The sequence below is a fragment of the Rhinoderma darwinii genome, chromosome 5 (genome assembly GCF_050947455.1).
Source record: "Rhinoderma darwinii isolate aRhiDar2 chromosome 5, aRhiDar2.hap1, whole genome shotgun sequence".
NCBI lineage: Eukaryota > Metazoa > Chordata > Amphibia > Anura > Rhinodermatidae > Rhinoderma > Rhinoderma darwinii.
This window is the reverse complement of record NC_134691.1, coordinates 190,451,289-190,473,065: the sequence shown is the minus strand read 5'-3', so window position 1 is coordinate 190,473,065 and position 21,777 is coordinate 190,451,289. Positions and strand designations below refer to the sequence as shown.

At 41.2% G+C, this 21,777-nt stretch overlaps 1 protein-coding gene across 1 annotated transcript in view; it reads right to left on the bottom strand.

The window, feature by feature from the left end:
• GALNT4 (polypeptide N-acetylgalactosaminyltransferase 4) overlaps positions 1-21,777 on the bottom strand; it is a 42,783-nt gene that overhangs the window by 8,178 nt on the left and 12,828 nt on the right. The window contains exons 4-7 of the mRNA XM_075826831.1: positions 21,511-21,700; positions 20,953-21,138; positions 3,085-3,202; positions 769-945 (exon numbers count right to left, since the gene is read on the bottom strand). Coding sequence (XP_075682946.1) covers positions 769-945; positions 3,085-3,202; positions 20,953-21,138; positions 21,511-21,700 — 671 coding nt within the window. The remainder of the gene's footprint in view (positions 1-768; positions 946-3,084; positions 3,203-20,952; positions 21,139-21,510; positions 21,701-21,777) is intronic.

Genomic DNA, 21,777 nt, shown 5'->3' with positions numbered 1-21,777 from the left:
CAACCTTATGGGGTTTACTCATGCAATGGTGTAGAGTGTATAAAGAGAGTGGTGTGATCAAGGAAAAACATCCAGCGAAAGGGTATCCTGCCGACAAACAACTCGTTGACGAAAAGGGTCAGAGGAGGATGTCAAAGATTGTTCTGTCAAACTGGCGGTGATATACGAGAAAATTGCAGCCGAATACACTGGTGCTCCAACTAATGGATCTGGATACAAAACTCATCGTTCCGACAGATGGCCTATATCTGCAGACTACTAGTGCGAATGACAATGCTAAGGGAAACAAAGGCAAGACTCCAGTGGGCAAATGAGCCCAAAAATTGAAATCACGGAAGAAGTGGAAAAACATTGCCTGGTCAGACAAATCCAGATTTTTTTTTGCACCCTGCGGATGGTAGGGTTAGGATTTGGCGAAGCAGTATGAATCAATAAACCCCAAGAGTAATGATGTGGGGAAGATTTTCTTGGCACACCCTGGGTCCTAGGAAACCTGTGGATAGAGGTTTGAACAGTAGAGCTTGCCTAAGCATTGTGGCCGACAAAGTTCATCCCTTTATGGCAGCTGTTGGAAGGACACTTTAGCGGCAACTGTAGGCAGCTATCCGGTCTGCATGGGCCGATATTTCTGCAGGACCATTTTTTTTCTTTGTGATGGCACAGATTCCACAAATTGCTGCGCTTCTAAATGCCAAAGGAGGTCCAATGTGCTACTAGATGGGTGTCTCTAATAAAATGGTCATCCAGTGTATAATAGTTCACTTTTACCTTTCTAGCAGGGGGGTTTCGGTTGTAGAAATGTTCCTTATAATCATCCATCCACACTTCAGCAGCACGAGCAGTATTCTGTAGGAAATTTGGTCTAGCATAAGGAGCCTTTTTGGGGAAAACATGTCCAACATGAGAACATGGCTGGATCTCAAGAGTCCCACCACACTGCCAAACCTGTATTGGGTTAAAGATAATATCATATTATATTTTAAGAATTAAACCTATAAAACATTGCTGGATCATCTTGCTCATTCCTATAGACCAGTGATTCCCAACCAGGGTGCCGCAACACTCCGCTCATCCACTGCAAAAAAAATAAAAAAAATTCCCCTACATGCTCCGCTCCTGACGCTTACTCCAACTATGCTTGTAGCAGACGTGACACACGCACGTATGTCTGCTACAAGTTCTCCCCACCACTAGAAGAGCCTGACGGAAGGGGGAGAGGCGGTGGGCAGGGTAAGTATTTCTTATATAGTTTGTTAGAAATTGTGAGAACTGGAGCCAGGGGAATGCTGGAAATGTTAGTCCTCAAATCATTTCTATGTAACTTATAATTGTCTTCTTAGTCGGCTCTGTAGCTTTAGTATTCAGTTTTTTAGTGTTCCCACACCGTATGCTAATGAGCAGAAAAGAGTCAAATCTTCGTTTGAAAAGAGTCATATCTTCATTCCTCAAGTCTTTTCACGTTAACCCCGACTCCGTACTTTTGATTGACAGCTCCTCCGCCTTCCCCCTGCACACAAAATCCCTCGCTTGTGCATTAATGTTCTATTCTGGTGTGTGCGCACAAAGGTACACCGGATTATTACGATAAAAGGCGCAAAATGTTTGCAGACCATTATTTACAGTTAGAGGATGAGTTTAGGGGAGGGGATAACGGTAATGAACTTTTGACATCAGCGGCCAGCGAGGGGTGAGGAGAGTTCAATAGGTAAAATGCTGGTGACAGATCTCTTTAAACCTTTTTCATTATATTAAGATCATTGTGTAATTACTGACCCTTTTGAGTTGTAAGTTTGCTTCATATCCCCTTTGGGTCAATACACCAAGTTACGTTTGAGGCATTCGAGAAAGGTATACCAATCACTGATATTTTTGAATTATCGTACATCCACAACCGTTTTTTTACTGGTTATATACCGCTGTGGCATTTTTTGTTTTCCTGAATGTACAGATAGGCTTTGTCTTTACTGGAGGGGGCTGATGGTCACTTTACTGGAGGGGGCTGATGGTCACTTTACTGGAGGAGGCTGATGGTCACTGTACTGGAGGGGGCTGATGGTCACTTTACTGGAGGGGGCTGATGGTCACTTTACTGGAGGGGGCTGATGGTCACTGTACTGGAGGGGGCTGATGGTCACTGTACTGGAGGGGGCTGATGGTCACTGTACTGGAGGGGGCTGATGGTCACTGTACTGGAGGGGGCTGATGGTCACTGTACTGGAGGGGGCTGATGGTCACTGTACTGGAGGGGGCTGATGGTCACTGTACTGGAGGGGGCTGATGGTCACTGTACTGGAGGGGGCTGATGGTCACTGTACTGGAGGGGGCTGATGGTCACTGTACTGGAGGGGGCTGATGGTCACTGTACTGGAGGGGGCTGATGGTCACTGTACTGGAGGGGGCTGATGGTCACTGTACTGGAGGGGGCTGATGGTCACTGTACTGGAGGGGGCTGATGGTCACTGTACTGGAGGGGGCTGATGGTCATTTTACTGTGAGTGGGGCCTAATGGTCTTTGAGTGGTTTCCGCCTCTGACCTCCCATTGAAATTAATAGGAGGCAAAAAAGAACAAAACCTGCAGTACTCGTTTGGAGTGCTTTTTTGCCTGCGCTTTTTGCATTAGCTTCAACGGCTTAAAAAAAACAAAAACAAAACAAAACGCTGTCAATTCAAAATCTGTCTCAAAATTCCTAAAGCAATCTTTAAGCAGATTTTTTTTCTCTGCCTTACAAAAAAAACACTTTGTGAACATACCCCAAGAGTGTAGGGTTTGATTTTAGCAGTTTTTGTAAAAAAAATTTGGTAGGGGTGCCCTGAGGATTTATTTTTTCCCCCAGAGGTGCCTCAAGCCTGAAAAGGTTGGGAAACTCTTAGACTATGGTTTGAAATAATCCTTCACATCCCCTCATCTACCTGTGCTCAGTGACAAAAAAGTCACATAATAGAAGAGGATACTGAAATGAACTTGTGGAAAGCACTCCTATGCGGTTATTCAATGTTTCAGCTTGCTAATAAAAAGACTGCTCACAGATGAGGACTAGATATATAATTTTGTTTCAACGGTTTAGGTGTACACTGACACATACTCTGAACGAAAGCTCCAAGTTTTCTCCACCCCAGACTTCCATGCCCATGTCATAAGTTCCAAGGTATTCAAAGTATTTCTTGCTTACAGCAAACAGTCCACCAGCCATAGTTGGAGACCTGAAAACATAAAACAAAAGCTTTACATCGAATAAAAATAATTCATAAAGGAAAAAAATGAAAACAAGAAGTCTTTTATTAATGTACATAGTTGAAGAATTTTGACTGTTAGCCATGAAAAATGGCTTCAATGATACTCTTACTTAAAAAAAAACAAAAAAAAAAACCCTTACGTATAACTATAATGAAAGGTCGTAAACATTCCCTTATATACTGTACAGTAATGTTGAACTTACATAAAGAGGTGCTAAACCAATTCACCGTACAGTCATCGTCTGCACAGCTTGAAAAATCTGCTTACATGGACCTATAGGTTGCATTCAACTGCAAAAAGACAGGCTTTAGGTTTAGTGTCCGTTTAACTAAATACGCCCCAAAGTATTTGAAATTGTAGCAGTTAAATGATGACATGGCCTTAGTTTTATACTGCCTTATATATTTCAATAATGTAGAAGTTTATGATCCAGGCTATTTGGGTGGACTTAGTCATTGGTGGATCTGTACCATTGGTTAAAAAAAACAAACACTAATATATATATATATATATATATATATATTTATTTATTTTACACATACTTATGCAAAAGAAGGTAGCAATTAAAATACAAAGTGAATGAACAGAAGAGAAGTCTATATCAAATAAATATTTGGTGTGACTGCCCTAAACATAAATTCTTCTAGGTACACTTGCACAAAGTTATGAATTTTCTAGGATTATAGTCAAGTGTAGGAATAACCAAAATTTACCAAACGGGTAATAATGATCATTTTTTAAATGTAGGTTGAAACAGTCATTAACTAACAGAAACAGCTATGTTGGAGGATTAAAACTGGGTGAGGAACAGCCAAACTCTGCTACAAAAGGTGAAGTTGTGGGAGATGGTTTCATGTCACAGGTCCACGATGGCAAGATTGTGCAAACTAACTTTTCACAAAAGGTAGTTATACTGCATCAGCAAGGTCTCTCCCAGGCAAAGATTTCGAGGCAGACTGGGGTTTCAAGATGTGCTGTCAAAGCTCTTTTGAAGCACAAAGAAATAGGCAACGTTGAGGACTGTAAACACCGTGGTTGGCCAAGAAAACTTAGTGCAGCAGATCAAAGACCCATCATGCTTACTTCCCTTCGAAATCGGAGAATGTCCACAAGTGCCATCAGCTCAGAACTGGCAGAAACCAGTGGGATCCAAGTACACGCATCTACAGTTTGGAGAAGTCTGGGCAGAAGTGGTCTTCCTGGAAGAAATATGGCCAAAAAGCCATATCTTCGACGTGGAAACAAGTCTTCTGAACGATAATTTTCCTGATCAATAGATTCGTAGAAAAGGCCCGATAGAATGGCCACCGAGATTACCAAATCTGACCCCATTAGACTTTTTTTTTTACTGGGGGTATTTAAAAAGTAAATTCTATGGGACTAGGATCGCAAACTTAGACGAGCTGCGGGAAAGAATAGTGAACATTTCGAATTCAACATATTTTACTTTCGCTTAGGACACTGTCAAGTTGTTGAAGGACATCAGTTCGAACATTTGATTTAATAGAGTAATTAACCCCTTAAGGACGCAGCCTAGTTTGGGCCTTAAGGCTCAGAGCCCATTTTTCAAATCTGACATATTTCACTTTATGTGGTAATAACGTCGGAATGCTTAAACCTATCCAAGCGATTCCGAGATTGTTTTCTCGTGACACTTTGGGCTTCATGTTCGTGGTAAAATTTGGTCGATATATTCAGTCTTTATTTGAGAAAAATTGCAAAATTTAGAGAAAATTTAGAAAAAACAGACGGTTATACCACCCAAAATAGTTACTAGCTCACATTTCCCATATGTCTACTTTAGATTGGCATCGTTTTTTGAACATTATTTTATTTTTCTTGGACGTTACAAGGCTTAGAACATAAACAGCAATTTCTCATATTTTTAAGAAAATTTCAAAAGCCTTTTTTTTAAGGTACCTGTTCAGTTCTGAAGTGGCTTTGAGGGGCCTATGTATTAGAAACCCCCATAAAGCACCCCATTTTAAAAACTAGACCCCTCAAAGTATTCAAAACAGCATTTAGAAAGTTTTTTAACCCTTCAGGCATTTCACAGGAATTAAAGCAAAGTGGAGGTGAAATTTGCAAATTTCGTTTTTCTTTCTGAATTTCAATTTTATTCTATTTTTTTTCTGTAACAAAGAAGGTTTTACCAGAGAAACACAACTAAATATGTATTGTCCAGATTCTTCAGTTTTTAGAAATGTCCCACATGTGGCTCTAGTGCGCTCGTGGACTAAAACACAAGCCCCAGAAGCAAAGAAGCACCTAGTGCATTTTGGTGGTGCTTTTTTATTAGCATATATTTTAGGCGGCATGCCAGGTTTGGAGAGGTGTTGAGGTGCCAAAACAGTAGGAATCCCCCAAAACTGACCCCATTTTGGAAACTGCACCCCTCAAGGAATTAATTTATGGTTATTGTTACCATTTTGACCCCGTAGTTTTTTCACAGCGCGTATTTGAATTGGGCTGTGAAATTAAAAGAATGACAATTTTTCCAATAAGATGTCATTTTTTATCAGAATTTCTTATTTTCACAGGGAACAAAATGCCCCATTTTGTTGCCCAATTTGTCCTGAGTGCGGCAATACCCCATTTGTGGTGATAAACTGCTGTTTGGGCCCATGGGAGGCCTCAGAAGGAAAGGAGCGCTATGTGTTCTTAGGAGTCCAGATTTTGCTGGATTGGTTTTCGGGTGCCATGTCGCATTTGCAGAGCCTCAGAGGTATCAAAGCAATGGAAACCCACCAAAAGTGACCCCATTTTGGAAACAAAACCCCTCAAGGAATTTATTTATGGGTGTTGTGACCATTTAGACCCAACAGTTTTTTCACAGAATTTATTTGAATTGGGCTGTGAATTAAAAAAATATATATTTTTTCCAATAAGAGGTAGTTTTGGCTCAAAATTTCTTATTTTCACAAGGAATAAAATACCGCATTTTGTTGCCCAATTTGTCCTGAGTGTGGCAATACCCTATTTGTGGCGATAAACTGCCGTTTGGGCCCATGGGAGGGCTCAGAAGGAAAGGACCACCATGTGGCCTACTGGGAATTTTCTGGTGCTAAGTCGTGTGTGCAGAAGCCCCTGAGGTATCAGTACAGTTGAAACCCCCGAGAAGTGACCCCGTTTTAAATACGACACCCCTTAAGGAATTCATCTAGAGGTGTAGTGAGCATTTTGACCCCACAGGTATTGTGTAAAAGATAATGCGCAGCAGAAGGTGCAGAGTGAGATTTGCAATTTTCTATATATATGCAATGTCAGTGTCCGATATATTGTGCCCAGCATGTGCCACCGGAGACATACACCCCATAAACTGTAATGTGGGCTCTCCCGGGTACGGCAATACCCTACATGTGGCTATTAGCTGCCTGGGCACACGGCAGGGCTCAGAAGGAAAGGACCACCATTTGGCCTACTGGAGCTTTTCTGGTGCTAAGTCTTGTACGCAGAAGCCCCTAAGGTACCAGTACAGTTGAAACCCCCAAGAAGTGACCCTGTTTTAAAATCTACACCCCTTAAGGCATTCATCTAGAGGTGTAGTGAGCATTTTGACCCCACAGGTATTGTGTAAAAGATAATGTGCAGCAGTTGGTGCAGAGTGAAATTTGCAATTTTCTATACATATATGCCAATTCAGTGTCCGATATATTGTGCCCAGCATGCGCCACCGGAGATATACACCTCATAAACTGTAATGTTGGCTCTCCCGGGTACGGCAATACCCTACATGTGGCTGTTAGCTGCCTGGGCACACAGCAGGGCTCAGAGGGGAAAGATGAGGAGGGGTAAGCTGTGCGAAGTGGATCAGAGCGAGTAAAACTGGGGTAAATTAAAAATAAAGGGATGGATGATAAATTTTAAAACACTCTTTCATACAGAGCTCTGGTTTTTCGGGACACGCGTCACATTGATATATTGTGTCCTTCCTTATCCCCCTCTTATAGCAGACTCTGCACCTCTTTTGACTTTTTCCCTTCTTGCCAGTTTGGGGAACTTCTCCTAAAAAGTGTTGCCCTGGTACGATGCCTGTGGCCCCGCTTCCTGAAGTTCTGTAAGGCTTCAGGACTTGATCTGACAAGTCCACCCCTCCCATGTACCTATTGTAGTCCAGGATGCAGTCTAGTTTGGGGGTCCCTGTACTGGTACCTCGTACAGGTACATGGGTACTGGTGTGGCATCTCTCTGGTCTTGTACTTGAAACACAATATGTTGCTGCTAGATTGTGCCCTGCTCTCACCCCTTCTGAGTGTTTGCCCAAGCAGAGTCTTAGGGAGGCCTCTCAGGTTTCTTCTAGCAGTGCCGCATGCCGCAGTATTTCTGGAATCGAGGCAGTTGAAGAGTGGGACGCTGGTATAAAAATTATCCAGGTAGAGGTGGTAACCCTGGTCCAGCAGTGGGTGCACCAAATCCCACACAATTTTTGTATTAACTCCCAGTAAGGGGGGGCATTCTGGGGGCTGAGCACTGGTGTCCTTCCCTTTATATATCCTAAATTTGTAGGTATACCCTGATGTACTCTCGCCCAGCTTATACATCGTCACGCCATACCTTGCCCTCTTACCCGGCAGGTACTCGCGGAATTGAAGCATCCCTTTCAAATGTACCAGGGATTCATCTATAGAAATACACTTCTCGGGGGTGAATGCTGGGAAAACCGGGCACTGAAACGGTCTAATAGGGGTCTCCGTTTATACAAACGGTCAAAACTGGGGTCATCTCGGGGTGGGCACGGCTTATTATGAGTATAATGTAAGAAGCGAAGTATTGCCTCATTTCCAGCTCAGTTCTGAAGTTTCTTTGAGGGGCCCATATATTAGACACCCTTATCAAACACCCCATTTCAGAAACTAGACCCCTCAAAGTATTCACAACAGCATTTAAAAAGTTTATTAACCCTTTAGGTGTTTCACAGGAATTTAGAGCAAAGTAGAGGTGACATTTAATTAATTTAATTTATTAGGCACCATGTCCGGTTTGAAGAGGTCTTGTGGTGCTAAAACAGTGGAAAACCCCCAAAAGTGACCCCTTTTTGGAAACTAGACCCCTTGAGGAATCCATTGCAGTTTTCTTGGGGTGCATGCGACTTTTTGATCAGTTTTTATTCTAATTTTAGGTGGCGTGGTGACTAAAAAAACAGCAATTTTACTATTGTTTTTTATTCAATTTTTTTTACAGCGTTCACCGTGCGCTATAAATGACATTCACTTTATTCTGCGGGGCGATACGATTACGGCGATACCAGATGTTTATAGTTTTTTTATGTCTTATGGCGTTTGCACAATAAAATACATTTTGTAAAATATAATTTATTTTTTGTGTTACCTTATTCTAAGAGCCATAACTGTTTTATTTTTCCATCAGGAAAGTCGTGCGAGGACTTATTTTTTGCGTAACGAACTGTAGTTTCCATCAGTACCATTTTTAGGTACATGCGACTTTTTGATCTCTTTTTATTCCATTTTTTGGGAGGTGAAGTGACCAAACAATTGTGATTCTGGTACGGTTTATTATTTTCTCTTACGGCGTTTACCGCGCGGGATAAATAACGACATCGTTTTGTAGTTCAGGCCGTTACGGACACGGCGATACCAATTATGTATAGTTTATTTGTTTATTTATATATTTTTATTAATAATAAAGAACTGATAAGGGGAAAAGGGGGACTTTTACTTTTATTACTTTTAAATCTTTTATTTTCTTATTTTTACACAACTTTTTTTTACTTTTTCACACTTTTTTTACTTTGTCCCACTAGGGGACATGAGGGCAGGAGGCTTTGATCGCTATTCTAATACACTGCACTACATACGTAGTGCAGTGTATTAGAGCTGTCAGCTGTTCGCTGACAGCAAGCATAGTGGGTTCTGATTTTGTCGGGACCCACTAGGCTTCCGTCGATGGCGTAGCCAGAGTCCATTGTTAGGATTCTGGTTGCCATAGTAGCCATCACGGCCCGCTATCGTGTAGCAGGCCGGCGATGGCAGCTTAACCCCTAAGAAGCCGCGATCGCTATTGAACGCGGCTTCTAAGGGGTTAATCGGCGGGGACCACCGCGATCGGTCCCTGCACACTAAGCTGTGATACCTGCTGTTTCCGACAGCAGGCTATCACAACTCAGACACGCGCCGGGATTAAATGGCGCCGTGTTTACTCAGGTCAGTACTATTACTGACCTGAGCGCGAAGGGGTTAATAGGTTTGTACGAATACACATAATACATGTCCTCGGTCTTGCTTTGGTTGTCCGGACAACACACACGGACAACACAAACACACACGGTTTGGAGTCGTTAAATACCGGGGAAATGACGAACCCCGGGGTCCTAATCTCGGGCAATGTGCGCGCACACACACACAAAAGGGAGAGGCATGGGGACTCCCATTAATCTAGCACCTTGATGAGATGTAAACCCAACAGCACGACCTCCGCGCGGTACATTTTGGGTAATGCCAACATCGGCTGTAGCCGATAAAGAAGATTATAACTTTAACGTTAAATATTTCAGCGAAAAAAAATATCCTCTCCCAAGATCGTTTGCAGCATCGTTTTTGTATTGAAAAGAGCCCCCACTCGATCCCCGGTGCCATTTAAGATTTTCTGCCCCGCCCACCCCACCACCCCCAAGGGGGTGGGGTGTTTTTTTTCTGGCATTAACTGGTAGACTTTATGACCCCATTAAATCCCACCAAATTTCTACCCTCTACCTCGAGCCATTCAGAAGTTATGAGGGTGTTCCGGAACTTTTGGTGGGCGCTGTAATATATATATATATATATATATATATATATATATATATAAATAAATTGTACCACGATGATGTTCCTGTGGTGCCATTTAGTTTTATCACTTAGAGATCTTAGTCGTTCTCGGAATTCCCTATTAATTTCAATAGAACAATAATATGCATGTGCATGAAGTGAATAGAAAAGGTGGTAGATAGAAAAAGGGATATAGTACATGCAGGAGGGCCACAGCCCCTTGGTTTATTTAGACAGTCTATTTCTGGAAATATATAAAACAGGTATAATTACGGCTTGTCCACACGTAACGGATTTGCTGCAGAAAACTTGCGCGTCAACTAGCAGACAATCCGCTGCGGAAAATTGGCACCATTTCATGCGCTTTTATCCTGTGTTTTTTTTAAAGGGATGTGTGATGGTGATATTTCTTCTTCCTGTGTTTGTCATTTCTACCCCCTGTAAGAAAGTCCGCAGCAAATTCCACAGTACATCAGAAAAATGCAGGAAATCCGTCCACTTCCCGCAGCAATAATGGACATGCTGCAGAAATAAAGTTACGCACCGCAGGTGAATTTCTGGACAGAGTTTTTCTGCAGCGTGTGGATGACATTTGTTAAATCATACCCACTTTGCTGCTACTGTATTCCGCTGTGTATTTTCCTTCGCAATTTCGAACGGAAAATAGGCAGCAAACCCGTTACATGTGGACAAGCTGTTAAGTAGTGGCATAAATATCCTGTACTGACAATATAAAGTAACATGTTAGGTAGACCTTTCCTTTGAATGGAAATTTAAGTTTAAGATTTTATGGTTTTTCCTATGACAGACTTTTACGGCATATCCACTGGGTATGTCAGAAAAGTCCAGTAGGTGGGTGTTCGACTATACGGATTGCTCGGCTGTTTCCGTATATCTCATGGACTTTAATGGGGGAAGGACTGTATGTGTGGCCACTTCTCTGGGATCATGCCCCCCACGGACCAGTGTAGGTTCATCAGTGAGGGAAAACCCCTTTAAATAGGTTACACAAAAGTATGCAGATAATGAAAATAAACTGTTATATCAAATGATGCAAAAGTATATTAGAGAAGCTGTTCTATGTTCCACTTGTAACGGTCATAACTAACAAACATTAATAGTATAACACTATCAACAGGTAACATTAAAACCATTGCACAACTTTAGGTGTTGTGCCAATGACAAATGGATGTCTATTTCTGGGAGTATAAGAGGTATAATTACAGTTAAGTAGTGGCATAAATATCCTGTAATGACAATATAATGAAGTGAATACCACATCCATTGCTCATCAAATGAATAAAACAAAGCGATGGAAAGCTTTGTTACGCTTATATTCGAGTAGCAAGTCTGTCAATGAACAGCTTAGATATCTTTGGTTAGTGTTCGTGTCAGCTTGGCAGCTTAACAAGTCAAACCGGAAAGGCAGCTTGTGGATACTGGTGAAGTATAACACGCTGAATGAGAAACTTCTTTTGGCTATAGATTTATCTGCTCGTAGAACGAAACCCTTATATCTAGTCTACAAAAGTATACATACAGTAAGTGGAATACATGGAATATGCTAAACAAAAAGTGCATAGATGTAAAGATATAAAATTATGTAAATAAAAATATTAACAAGGATTAAAATCAGCTCTCTTCCATCATCAACCACCTGTATTTTTTCTTCAAATCAAGCTGAGAGAATTATTATATCAGGAAAACCTCTCCAGAAATTGCCATCACCAAATCGGTGTGCATTTGCTAAGGGTATTGCCACACAAGAATTTAGTCATCCTGTCTGTTTTTAAATTCATTTTCTATTTGGCTTAACCCCTTAATGACCGGGCCATTTTACGCGTTAATGACCAAGGATTATTTTTTGTTTTTTCACGGTCGCATTCCAAGAGTCGTAACTTTTTTTTTATTACGGCGACATAGCCGTATAAGTGCTTGTTTTTTGCGGGACGAGTTGCGTTTTACAATTGCACCATTTTTGGATGCATATAATATATTAACTTTTATTAACTTTATTTTAGGAGAGAATTGAAAATAAGCAGCTATTCCAGCATTAATTTTCACGTTATAAATTTACGCCGTTTACTATGCAGCGTAAATAACATGTTAACTTTATTCTATGGGTTGGCACGATTACGGGGATACCAAATATGTAAAGGTTTTATATGTTTTCCTACGTTTGCACAATAAAAACCCTTTTAGAAAAAAATTACTTGTTTTTGCATCGCCGTATTCCAAGAGACGTAATTTTTTTCTTTTTCCGTCTATGTGGCCGTATGTGGGCTTGATTTTTGCGGGCCAATGTGTAGTTTTCATTAGTACTATTTTGGGGTACATAGGACTTATAGATTAACTTTTATTTTATTTTTTATGGGGGGAATGGGAGAAAAGAGAATTTTGCCGTTATTTGCGGTTTTTTTGGACGCCGTTCATCCGGCGGTTTAATTAATGTGTTCATTTTATTGGTCAAGTTGTTACGATCGCGGGGATACCATATATGTGTATGTGTTATTTGTTTTGACACTTTTACTGAATAAAACCACTTTTTGGGCAAAAAAAGTAGTTTTATTTGATTTTGACTGTAATTATTATTATTTTTTTCAACAAACTTTATTTATCTGATTAACATTTTTTTTTTTTTTTTAAGTCCCACCAGGGGACTTCACTATGCGATGTGCCGATCGCATATATAATGCTTTGGTATACTTAGTATACCAAAGCATTATTGCCTGTCAGTGTAAAACGGACAGGCAACCTGTTAGGTCATGCCTCCGGCATCGCCTAACAGGCAGTTGCGGAAGACAGACCTGGGGGTCTTTGTTAGACCCCCGGCTGTCATGGAAACCCGACGGCGACCCGCGATTTGTTTGCGGGGGCGCCGATCCGGTGACAGAGGGAGCTCCCTCCCTCTGTCAAACACATTAGATGCCGCTGTCACTATTGACAGCGGCATTTAATGGGTTAAACTGCCGGTAACAGAGCGCGCTTCGATTCCGGCAGTTGCAGCAGGAGCAAGGCTGTGTATAACAGCCGTGCTCCTGCCGCTGATCGCGTGGGTACAGTGGCAGTACCCGCGCCATCACAGGACGGATATATCCGTCCTCCTGCGCGAACTAGCAGTTGCTGAGGACGGATATATCCGTCCTTCGGCGTTAAGGAGTTAAAAAGCCAGTTTCAACACAGACTTTAAGTGCTCTATAGGGTATCCATGCTTTATATTCAACAAGAACATATTCTAAAAACACAGACATGTCCTTTGAATATTATATTTACGGAACTCCAGCTCCAGGCTGCATCTTTCAGGCTAACTGCCTGCTTCATTGTGACCCACAGGTCAACTCTTGGAAAAAAATTCATAACCGGTTATACAGATATGCTCCTATAAATATAAAATTCCTTTTTTCTTTTTATAAACTATTAAAATAGGTGAGCTTGCAAGGGATACAGCATGTTAACTTGCTCAGAAAATCCAAATGTAGGTGTTCAATACCTAAAACTAATACACTTCATAATATACAGTGCACTCGGAAAGTCTTCAGACCCTTCCACTTTTTTATGTTGAGGCCTTGTGCTAAAATAAAATAAAAAGTCCCCCCCCCCTTCATTCTACACTCAATACCAGATAATGACATCGTGAAAACAGAATTTTATCATTTTTTTCAATTAAAAATGAAAAGCTCAAAATTTCCCATGAACATAAGTATTCAGACCCTTTGCTACGACACTTGAAATTTAGCTCTGGCGGCCTCCCATTTTTCTAAATAATCTTTAAAATGTTTCTACACCTTGGAGTCACCTGTGGTAAATTCATCTGATTGGACAAAATTTGGAAAGTCACCCCTGTCTATATAAGGTAACCCAGCTGACAATGCATATCAGAGCAAAAAACATGCCATGGTGAGGTAAGCACTGCCTGGAGAGCTCAGAGACAGGATTGTGTGGAGGCACAGATCTGGAGAAGGGTACAAAAAAATAATAATTATGCTGCACTGATAATTCCCAAGAGCGAGCACATCGGTCTCTATAGTTCCTAAATGGAAGACGTTTGGAATAACCAGCACTCTTCCTGGAGCTGGCTGCCCCACCAAACAGAATAAATCGGGTGAGAAGGACCTTGGTAAGAGAGGTGCCCAAGAACACAATGGACACTCAGGATCTTAGGAGCTCAGGCAGTGTGCAGATAGGAGAAACTTCCAGGTCAACCAGAACTGCAGCACTCCACCAATCTGGGCTTTATGGCAGAGTGGCCAGGAAGAAGCCTATTCTTAGAAAAAGACACATGAAAGCCCACCTGCAAAAAAAGCAGCTAAATGGACTCTGTGAGAAACAGGATTCTGAGGTCCGATGAAACCAAGATTGAACTTTTTGGTTGCAATTCTAAGCACCATCTCTGGAGGAAACCAGGCACTGCTCATCATCTGCCCAATACCATCTCTACAGTAAAGCAAGGTGGTGGCAGCATCATGCTGTAGGGGTGATTTTCAGCAGCTGGGACAGAGAGACTGGTCAGGGTTGAGAGAAAGATGAATGGAACAAAATACAGAGCTATTCTTAATAAAAACCTGATCCAGAGTGCTCTGGACCTTGGACTGGGCCAAAGGTTCACCTTCCAACAAAACAATGACCCTAAGCACACAGCTAAGGCAACACAAGAGTGGCTTAGGGACAAATCTGTGAATGTCTGAGTGGCCCAGCCAGAGCCCTGACTTGAACCCAATTGAGCATCTCTGGAGAGACCTGAAAATGACTGTCCACCAAAGGTTGCCCATCCAACCTGACAAAGCTCGAGAGGATCTGCAGAGGAGAATGGCAGAAAATCACCAAATCCAGGTGTGCAAACCCTGTGGCATCATACCAAAGTAGACTGGAGGCGGTTATCGCTACCAAAGGTGCTTCAACTAAGTACTGAGTAAAGGGTCTGAATACTTATGTCAATGCAATATTTTAGTTTTTCCTATTCAATAAATTAGCAAAAATTACTAACATTCTGTTTTCAATTTGTCATTGTAGGGTATTGAGCACAGAATGATGGAAAAAAACGTGCATTTTTTTTATAGATTTTAGCACAAGGCCTCAACATAACAAAATGTGAAAAAACTTAAAGGGTCTGAAGACTTTCCGAATGCATTGTATATGGTTATGAACTATTCAAAATTTTACCCATAAAGATCTGAGAGGTTGACAGCTTATCAGTAGAGTATAGTACAGTACAGAGATACTCAACTGGCAGACCCTGGTCTGAATCTTAACAGCGGAAGTCTTCTATCCTGACCACTGCACACAATTGTATCTGCGTCCTTTGGATGCAGATACAATTGAACTACCTCACTTAGCGTTGGCGGGAGTTTCCATTAGATGCCTGCACCACCATTCTGTGCTTTTCCTGAAATGCAGGTGGCGCGATGATGTCCTGCAGTGCAGAAACGGGGACAGTTGAGTTTGTGACGGTTTGGCTCTTTCTACAGGGGATAAGCCTCGGATTTCTGCCATAAATCCACAGGGTGGATTCACCATAAGCAAATCCAACCAGTATCAACACAGCCTGCATTAGTATTGGTGTTGAGCTCAGACCTTCAGAACCAGGTAAACGTACCTTTACTAAAAGCAGTGGAGTACCCCTGGTATAGCACTTTGTTCTGAAGGGTGGAATGCCAAAGGTTACCCTTCTTTTACAGTTGCACGAAACAGAATGCGCGAGTTTCCTGGACGCCTGGAACTTACGCAGGCGCAGTTGAAATGATTTTAGGCGCTTTTGTTTGCGCAGGTCTTGGACATCCAGGATTGCGCAGGCACATAGTGTTTAATGGAGGAGGCTGCGATTATATCTCGTCACAGGCCTCTCCATCTGCGGCTATTTTCTGTAGGGAAGCAGTGTGCTGTCGGGATAGACAGCTTGGCTAACAAGGAAGGGGGGCCTCATAAATAGAGGAAACGGTGCAGAACTTTTAAAAGGTAGATATTAGTAATATAGTCATCTTTCCGACACATTTATTAATATTAAACATAAAGTAGTCAACCCCTTTAAAAGGTAACAGCCAGATGCAGCCACCATTCCACTTCATCTTCGCTTACATAGGTCCGGCACTTCCTGTCTTGGCTTGCCGGCCGAGGGTTAGAAAACTCGTTCTCCAAGTAGGTGGGGGATATGTGAATAAAAAGCCTCCAACAGAGAGCATTCTCCTAGTACCAGCAATTATCTTCTAAAAAGAAATCATGAAGGATCTAGCTAAAACCATGCAAATTTATCAAGATCACCCTTAAAGTTTTTAGGACACCACCCAAACTACATAAAAGGCTCATAAGGATTCCATAAAGAATATTTATAACTCCTGTTCATCAGGAACGTGGATATATTTGGTATGGGGAAAATGTCACATGCCAGATAATCTTGATTTCTGGACCATAAAGTTCCAGATTAAACAACCTTTACTTAGTTTAATCACGCTATAGGGAAAAAGGGAACAAAGCGCACATAGTGCATGAGCCTGTAAAATATGAGAACAATAGGATAAAGGTGGTCAATTATGCTGACCTGATGTTGTTATGCTAGGAGCATAACATCCCATGATGCGTGTCCAAGTTATACTTAAGTTGAGACAGTTGCAGCCCAAATTCCGGTTCGAAGATTGATAAAAATCTACTATGTAGATCCAGGAGATAGGGGGATAAAAAATGGAATATCCGAGGGCGCAGCTGTACTGAAAATTGCTTTTATTTGTACAACAAAGTTGTTGTACAAATAAAAGCAATTTTCAGTACAGCTGCGCCCTCGGATATTCCATTTTTTATCCCCCTATCTCCTTTACTTAGTTTAAGTGATGCTATTTGGAGAGGTTGGACAGCAATTTTTTAGTGAATGTTTATGACTAAAAAAGGTAAGAAAGACAATATTGGAATCATGTATTTAGTGTCATTTAATTGCTATCCAGCAATACTCATAAGAGCTCGAGTATAGTTTGTCCTGCTGTTACAAGTTTTCTTAGCAGATCACAGCCCTATTTTAGTGCTCAGACGAGAGTGTATCACGTTCGTTTTGCGCTTGTTAAAACAACGGCTGTCACGCGCACTCATGTATTTCAATGGGGCTGTTTACACGACCGTTGTTTCAACAGAGCGTGTGAAGGGTCTGTGGTAAAATAGGACATGTCCTATTTTTTTGCGCTTCCCCGATAGGACTGCGGTTTTTCACGTCAGAGGTTGGCCATGTTCGTGTGAATGTAGTCTAAAGCACAGGCTATTGTTAGCAATCTTTAGGGTGTATTCATGAGTGGTGATTTTGTGGATAAGTTTTCTTTTTTGCCATGACAATCACAAAATTGTGTCAAAATCAAATGTGCGCTTTTGCAAAACTGCAGCGTTTTTGCCACAATTTTGCAATAATCGCAGCAAAAAAAAATAAATAAGAAAAAGCCAGCAGTTGTGAAAACTACCTTAATGTGTTTCTCCAGTAGATTGCCATTTGATACACTTGAAATAGTAAAAAAATAATAAATTAATACCAGTTCTACAATTCTAAGCATCAAAATTTACACAACATAGCATATGACTGCATAGGTCTTTTTCAAAATTACTATGATTTCTACAGCAGTGAGGTGGAAAGGCACATACATATATAAGGATAGGATAGAATTACAAGCGAGACAGATTTCTTGTGGTATGGATCATTGGCACACATTACGGCTTCCTCTGTTCAGTACAATAACACTTTGTAGGCAGCTTCTTTTTAGCATTTTAGACAATAGATGGAGCAACACACAGTGGGGCTCCAGGCCATAATGTGTGAATGGGATTTGTAAAAATCCCAAACAAGAAGGGAAAAATAAATAAAATGAGGATAATGACCGGAAAATACCTTTCATGCAACAGAAAACGGTACCCTCCCGAGAATTCATATTTTACCAATGAAGGATGAGCTACATCCAGTTCTTTAATATAATCAATGCAGTCAGCAGTCTGCTTCAGAACTGACTAAGTGTATATTACGTTTTATAATTACATTACTACATAGCGATCTATTTTAGAGACATGTCCTGTGTACTATAATGGTCATGTTCTTGTGACTACACCAAACAATAGAGGCTAGGTAGGTCACTAGAACTCCTTTAGATGGCCGGGTCACACCCATAGATGCACCGGTTGAGCATTTTTGGCTTGACTTAATTTCAAGGCTACCAACAAATACAGATATGCTAAATCTTGGTAATAAATTTTCATAAAATGTTAACAAACAGGTGTAAGTGCACATGAATGCCTTGACCTACAGCTATTTTCAAGGCTTCTACGTTGGAGAACTCACAATGCGGGTGGAGTAATGATTACATGACTAGAATATGACGACATGGACATTGTAAAAACAGCACCATGACAACCTGTCTAGACACAAACTTATTTTTCTGCTAGAATCCACTTAACATGAGCAATGGCAAGAAAAAGAAAAAAAGCTGCATGTGAAAGTTGTGTCGGATAACACATATTCCAATAACTGAAAGATACTTTATGTCCACACTTTCACAACAAATTAATTACAAATGATTCAACTTTGCAAAAAGTTTTGACTAAAGCAGATCTGTCAATTCTTTATGCTACCCTGTTTGAGGGCACCAGGTACACGGATTTCAGCGTGCTATCACTAGTTTAATAATGTTCAGTAGTTTGAGCATTTCTAATTTTATAGTTACAGCGTGTGGCCAGAAATAAAGCTGATGGTTGACACTTTCCTCTCTATTATGGTGCATAGAAAAAAAAAAAAAAGGGTCACTCGGCGGCTGGAACGTGGGGGGGGGGGCGTGAATTTATGAATATACTTTGACTCATTGGCTGCATCGCTGGCCGCGCACCGTAGATATACAATCTAAGGCCTCATGCACACGACCGTAGCCGTGTGCACGGCCGTGATTTTCGGGTCGGCCGGCTGCGGACTGTCAGCCGCAGGCCGCCCGCAAATCGTGGGACATGCACATGGCCACGGCCATTGTTTTCAATGAGCCCGGCCCGCAGAACCGGGCCGTAATAAGACATGCCCGTTCTATCTGCGGTCCGGGCTCCCGGGCCGTGCACGGACCGAAAAAACTACGGTCGTGTGCACGGCCCCATAGAAAAGAATGGGGCCGCAATTCTCCCGTGGATTTTCGAGGGGAATTGCGGCCGCAAAAACACGGTCGTGTGCATGAGGCCTAAGTACTTATAAAACTACTAAACATTATTAAACAAAACAATAGCACGCTGAAATCAGCGGGCCTTCCACTTCTTTATGCTGCCCTCTAACAGGTCAGCATAAAGAAGTGACAGATCTGCTTTATAAAAGCCCTATTTTCTTTATACTACAATGCATCTCTATGGCAACAGCTAAACAAAAAAGTGTAGTCCGATCCAGTAGTCATAGTCTTGTCCATCAGTCCCCTACATTTTGGTAAGTTAGCAAGGAGTATATGACAGATAAGAGAGTATGACTGCATGATCTGACTACACAGGGTTGGTTTGTAGTCTATTACCATAGAGACACAAAGGTCTGCATAGAATCTATAGAAAAAAACCAATATGAAAGCTTTACTAAAGCGATTCGCTACGTTGCTTCCTTTTTTCATTTTTGAAGCAGTGGAGCAATAAAACAAATTGGTTGCAAAGATGTAAATAGTCTAAATCAATAAGTCACATGTCACTATTTAGGCTAAGGCTACACAGACTTTCTGTAGTGCTACAATGTCTACAATGATTTTAACTGTTGAGTGACAGATGCACTCCACAAGATTGCATGCAAGTCAAAGCCCCACATTTACTAATGCATAAACTCAGACCAGGCAGTCACAAAATGCACCAAATTTATCACTGTATGCTGTATGATAATTGGAATATCATAGTCTACTATGCGCTTACAAAGACCTATTGGTACATTCAGGAAAATCTTGTCAAGATACATGTAAGATCAATGTATAAATCGTGTATAGACAAGAACGTATTCAAAAACCAAGTATATCTTCGTGCATGGACCCTAACAATGAGTATAAGACCTACTGTTACATCCTATAAAGAAATAAAAAATAAATATATATATATATATATACTGATGTGTACCAGCTCGATGGAGGCCAAAAACGTAGCCCTATGGACACGTTTAGCGTGTACATCGGAAGCTTTTCTGATGTACACGCTAAATGTAGGGCAAAAATGTGACTTCAACAGGGCCTTAGCCTCAACAGTTCTCCAGTTGTAGGCAGGGTAGTATCCTTAGTAGAACAGAGGGGGGGGGGGGGTAAAAATTAAAGTAAAAAATAAGTCCATGTAAATCAACTCACTTGAAAAACTAGTGGTGGTAACATGTATCTTATATACACAAAGTCACATTAAGGAATAATAGGAACTCAACCAACAAACTGTAAAACTATTGAAATCGCCAATAGAGACCTCAGCACATCATCAATAGATACAAACGTTGGCAACGCTTTAAAAAAAAAAAAAAGGTCATTTTGTACAATAAACGGTTTTAAAGGTCAGTTAGCGCATATGGATATAATAGAAAAGAATCTAACAAGACAATGTGAGCTTGCAGATTTTGGTTATAATATCAACTAATACTTCATGCAGCTTTTCATTTTGGCCGTATGCTGCATGCTTATTGGCCCTAGCAGAGTATGAGGTGTCAGTTTTGTGTGGTGTACTAAAAGGTGCAGATCAGCGCACCAGATCACATAGTATGTGTCTCACTAGTCATCATCACTACATATGACGGTTAACCATGAAGTGGCATTTGTATGCACTTTCATATTAAGCTGCCCGGTCACCCTAAAGCGGTAAGGGTGTTTGTCAGTATAGAGCATCTCTGTTAGGCCGTGTTTAAACATTCAGAATTTGTAGTGGAACAATTTGCCATAAACCCACAAGATTCTTTGGAAATGGAATAAACTAGATCGGTCACCAAAAAAGTGAAGTGTTACATTCTGCTGCATATAGATTACCTTATAGGATCTATTCTAGACTTTCTTCTTTGACGCTCCTGTTCCGGGACTGCATGCCACTGAAAAGTCAACCGCCAGTCAAATCCACCGATCATAGGTTCACCAGTTTGCATGTAAAACTCAAAGGTGTTCCAGTCAACAGTATCAATTACAGGACAGACTACTGCGGTTTCATTTTCTCCGATCCTGCAATAAAATATTTAAACTAGCAGTCAATCATCCACTGAGGGTCACGGGATCAAAAACAGTGCCACTGATACAAGATGTAAAACAATGGTTTCTATGCTGCAGAACTTGAAGTAAACCCAAGTAAAAAGGAAGTGTACAGTAAAATGCTGCGATTCCGCCTATGAAATCAATGGGAGGCAGAAAAAGCGTTTTGAGGCGTTTTTTTGCCCGTGTTCCTCAACGGCTGCAGGCGAAAAATGCTGCAAAAGCCACGGCAAAAAAAGCGCAGGCAGGTCATAAGATTTTTTTCAGCTTGCAAAATACTCGGTGTGAACTTGGCCTAAAACATGGGTATAATACGCCGCATGTTTTACTGGCTTATTCACATACCTCTCTAGTAGTGGTTCCAGCCAGCCACTGATGCATTCACAATGGCAGTCCAGGAAAGTCAGCACATCACCAGTGGCGTAGGTTGCACCAATCAATCGTGCTCGTACAAGTCCTTCACGTTTTGTTGTCCTGATTAAACGCACTCTCTCCAGTGAGCTGATGTAGTTTTCAAGCTGTGACTTCAGAAAAACTAAAAAAAAAAAAAAAAAAAAAAAACATTTACTGTAAAATCATAGTTTACAATAAATCCAACAGGGTCAGAATTTG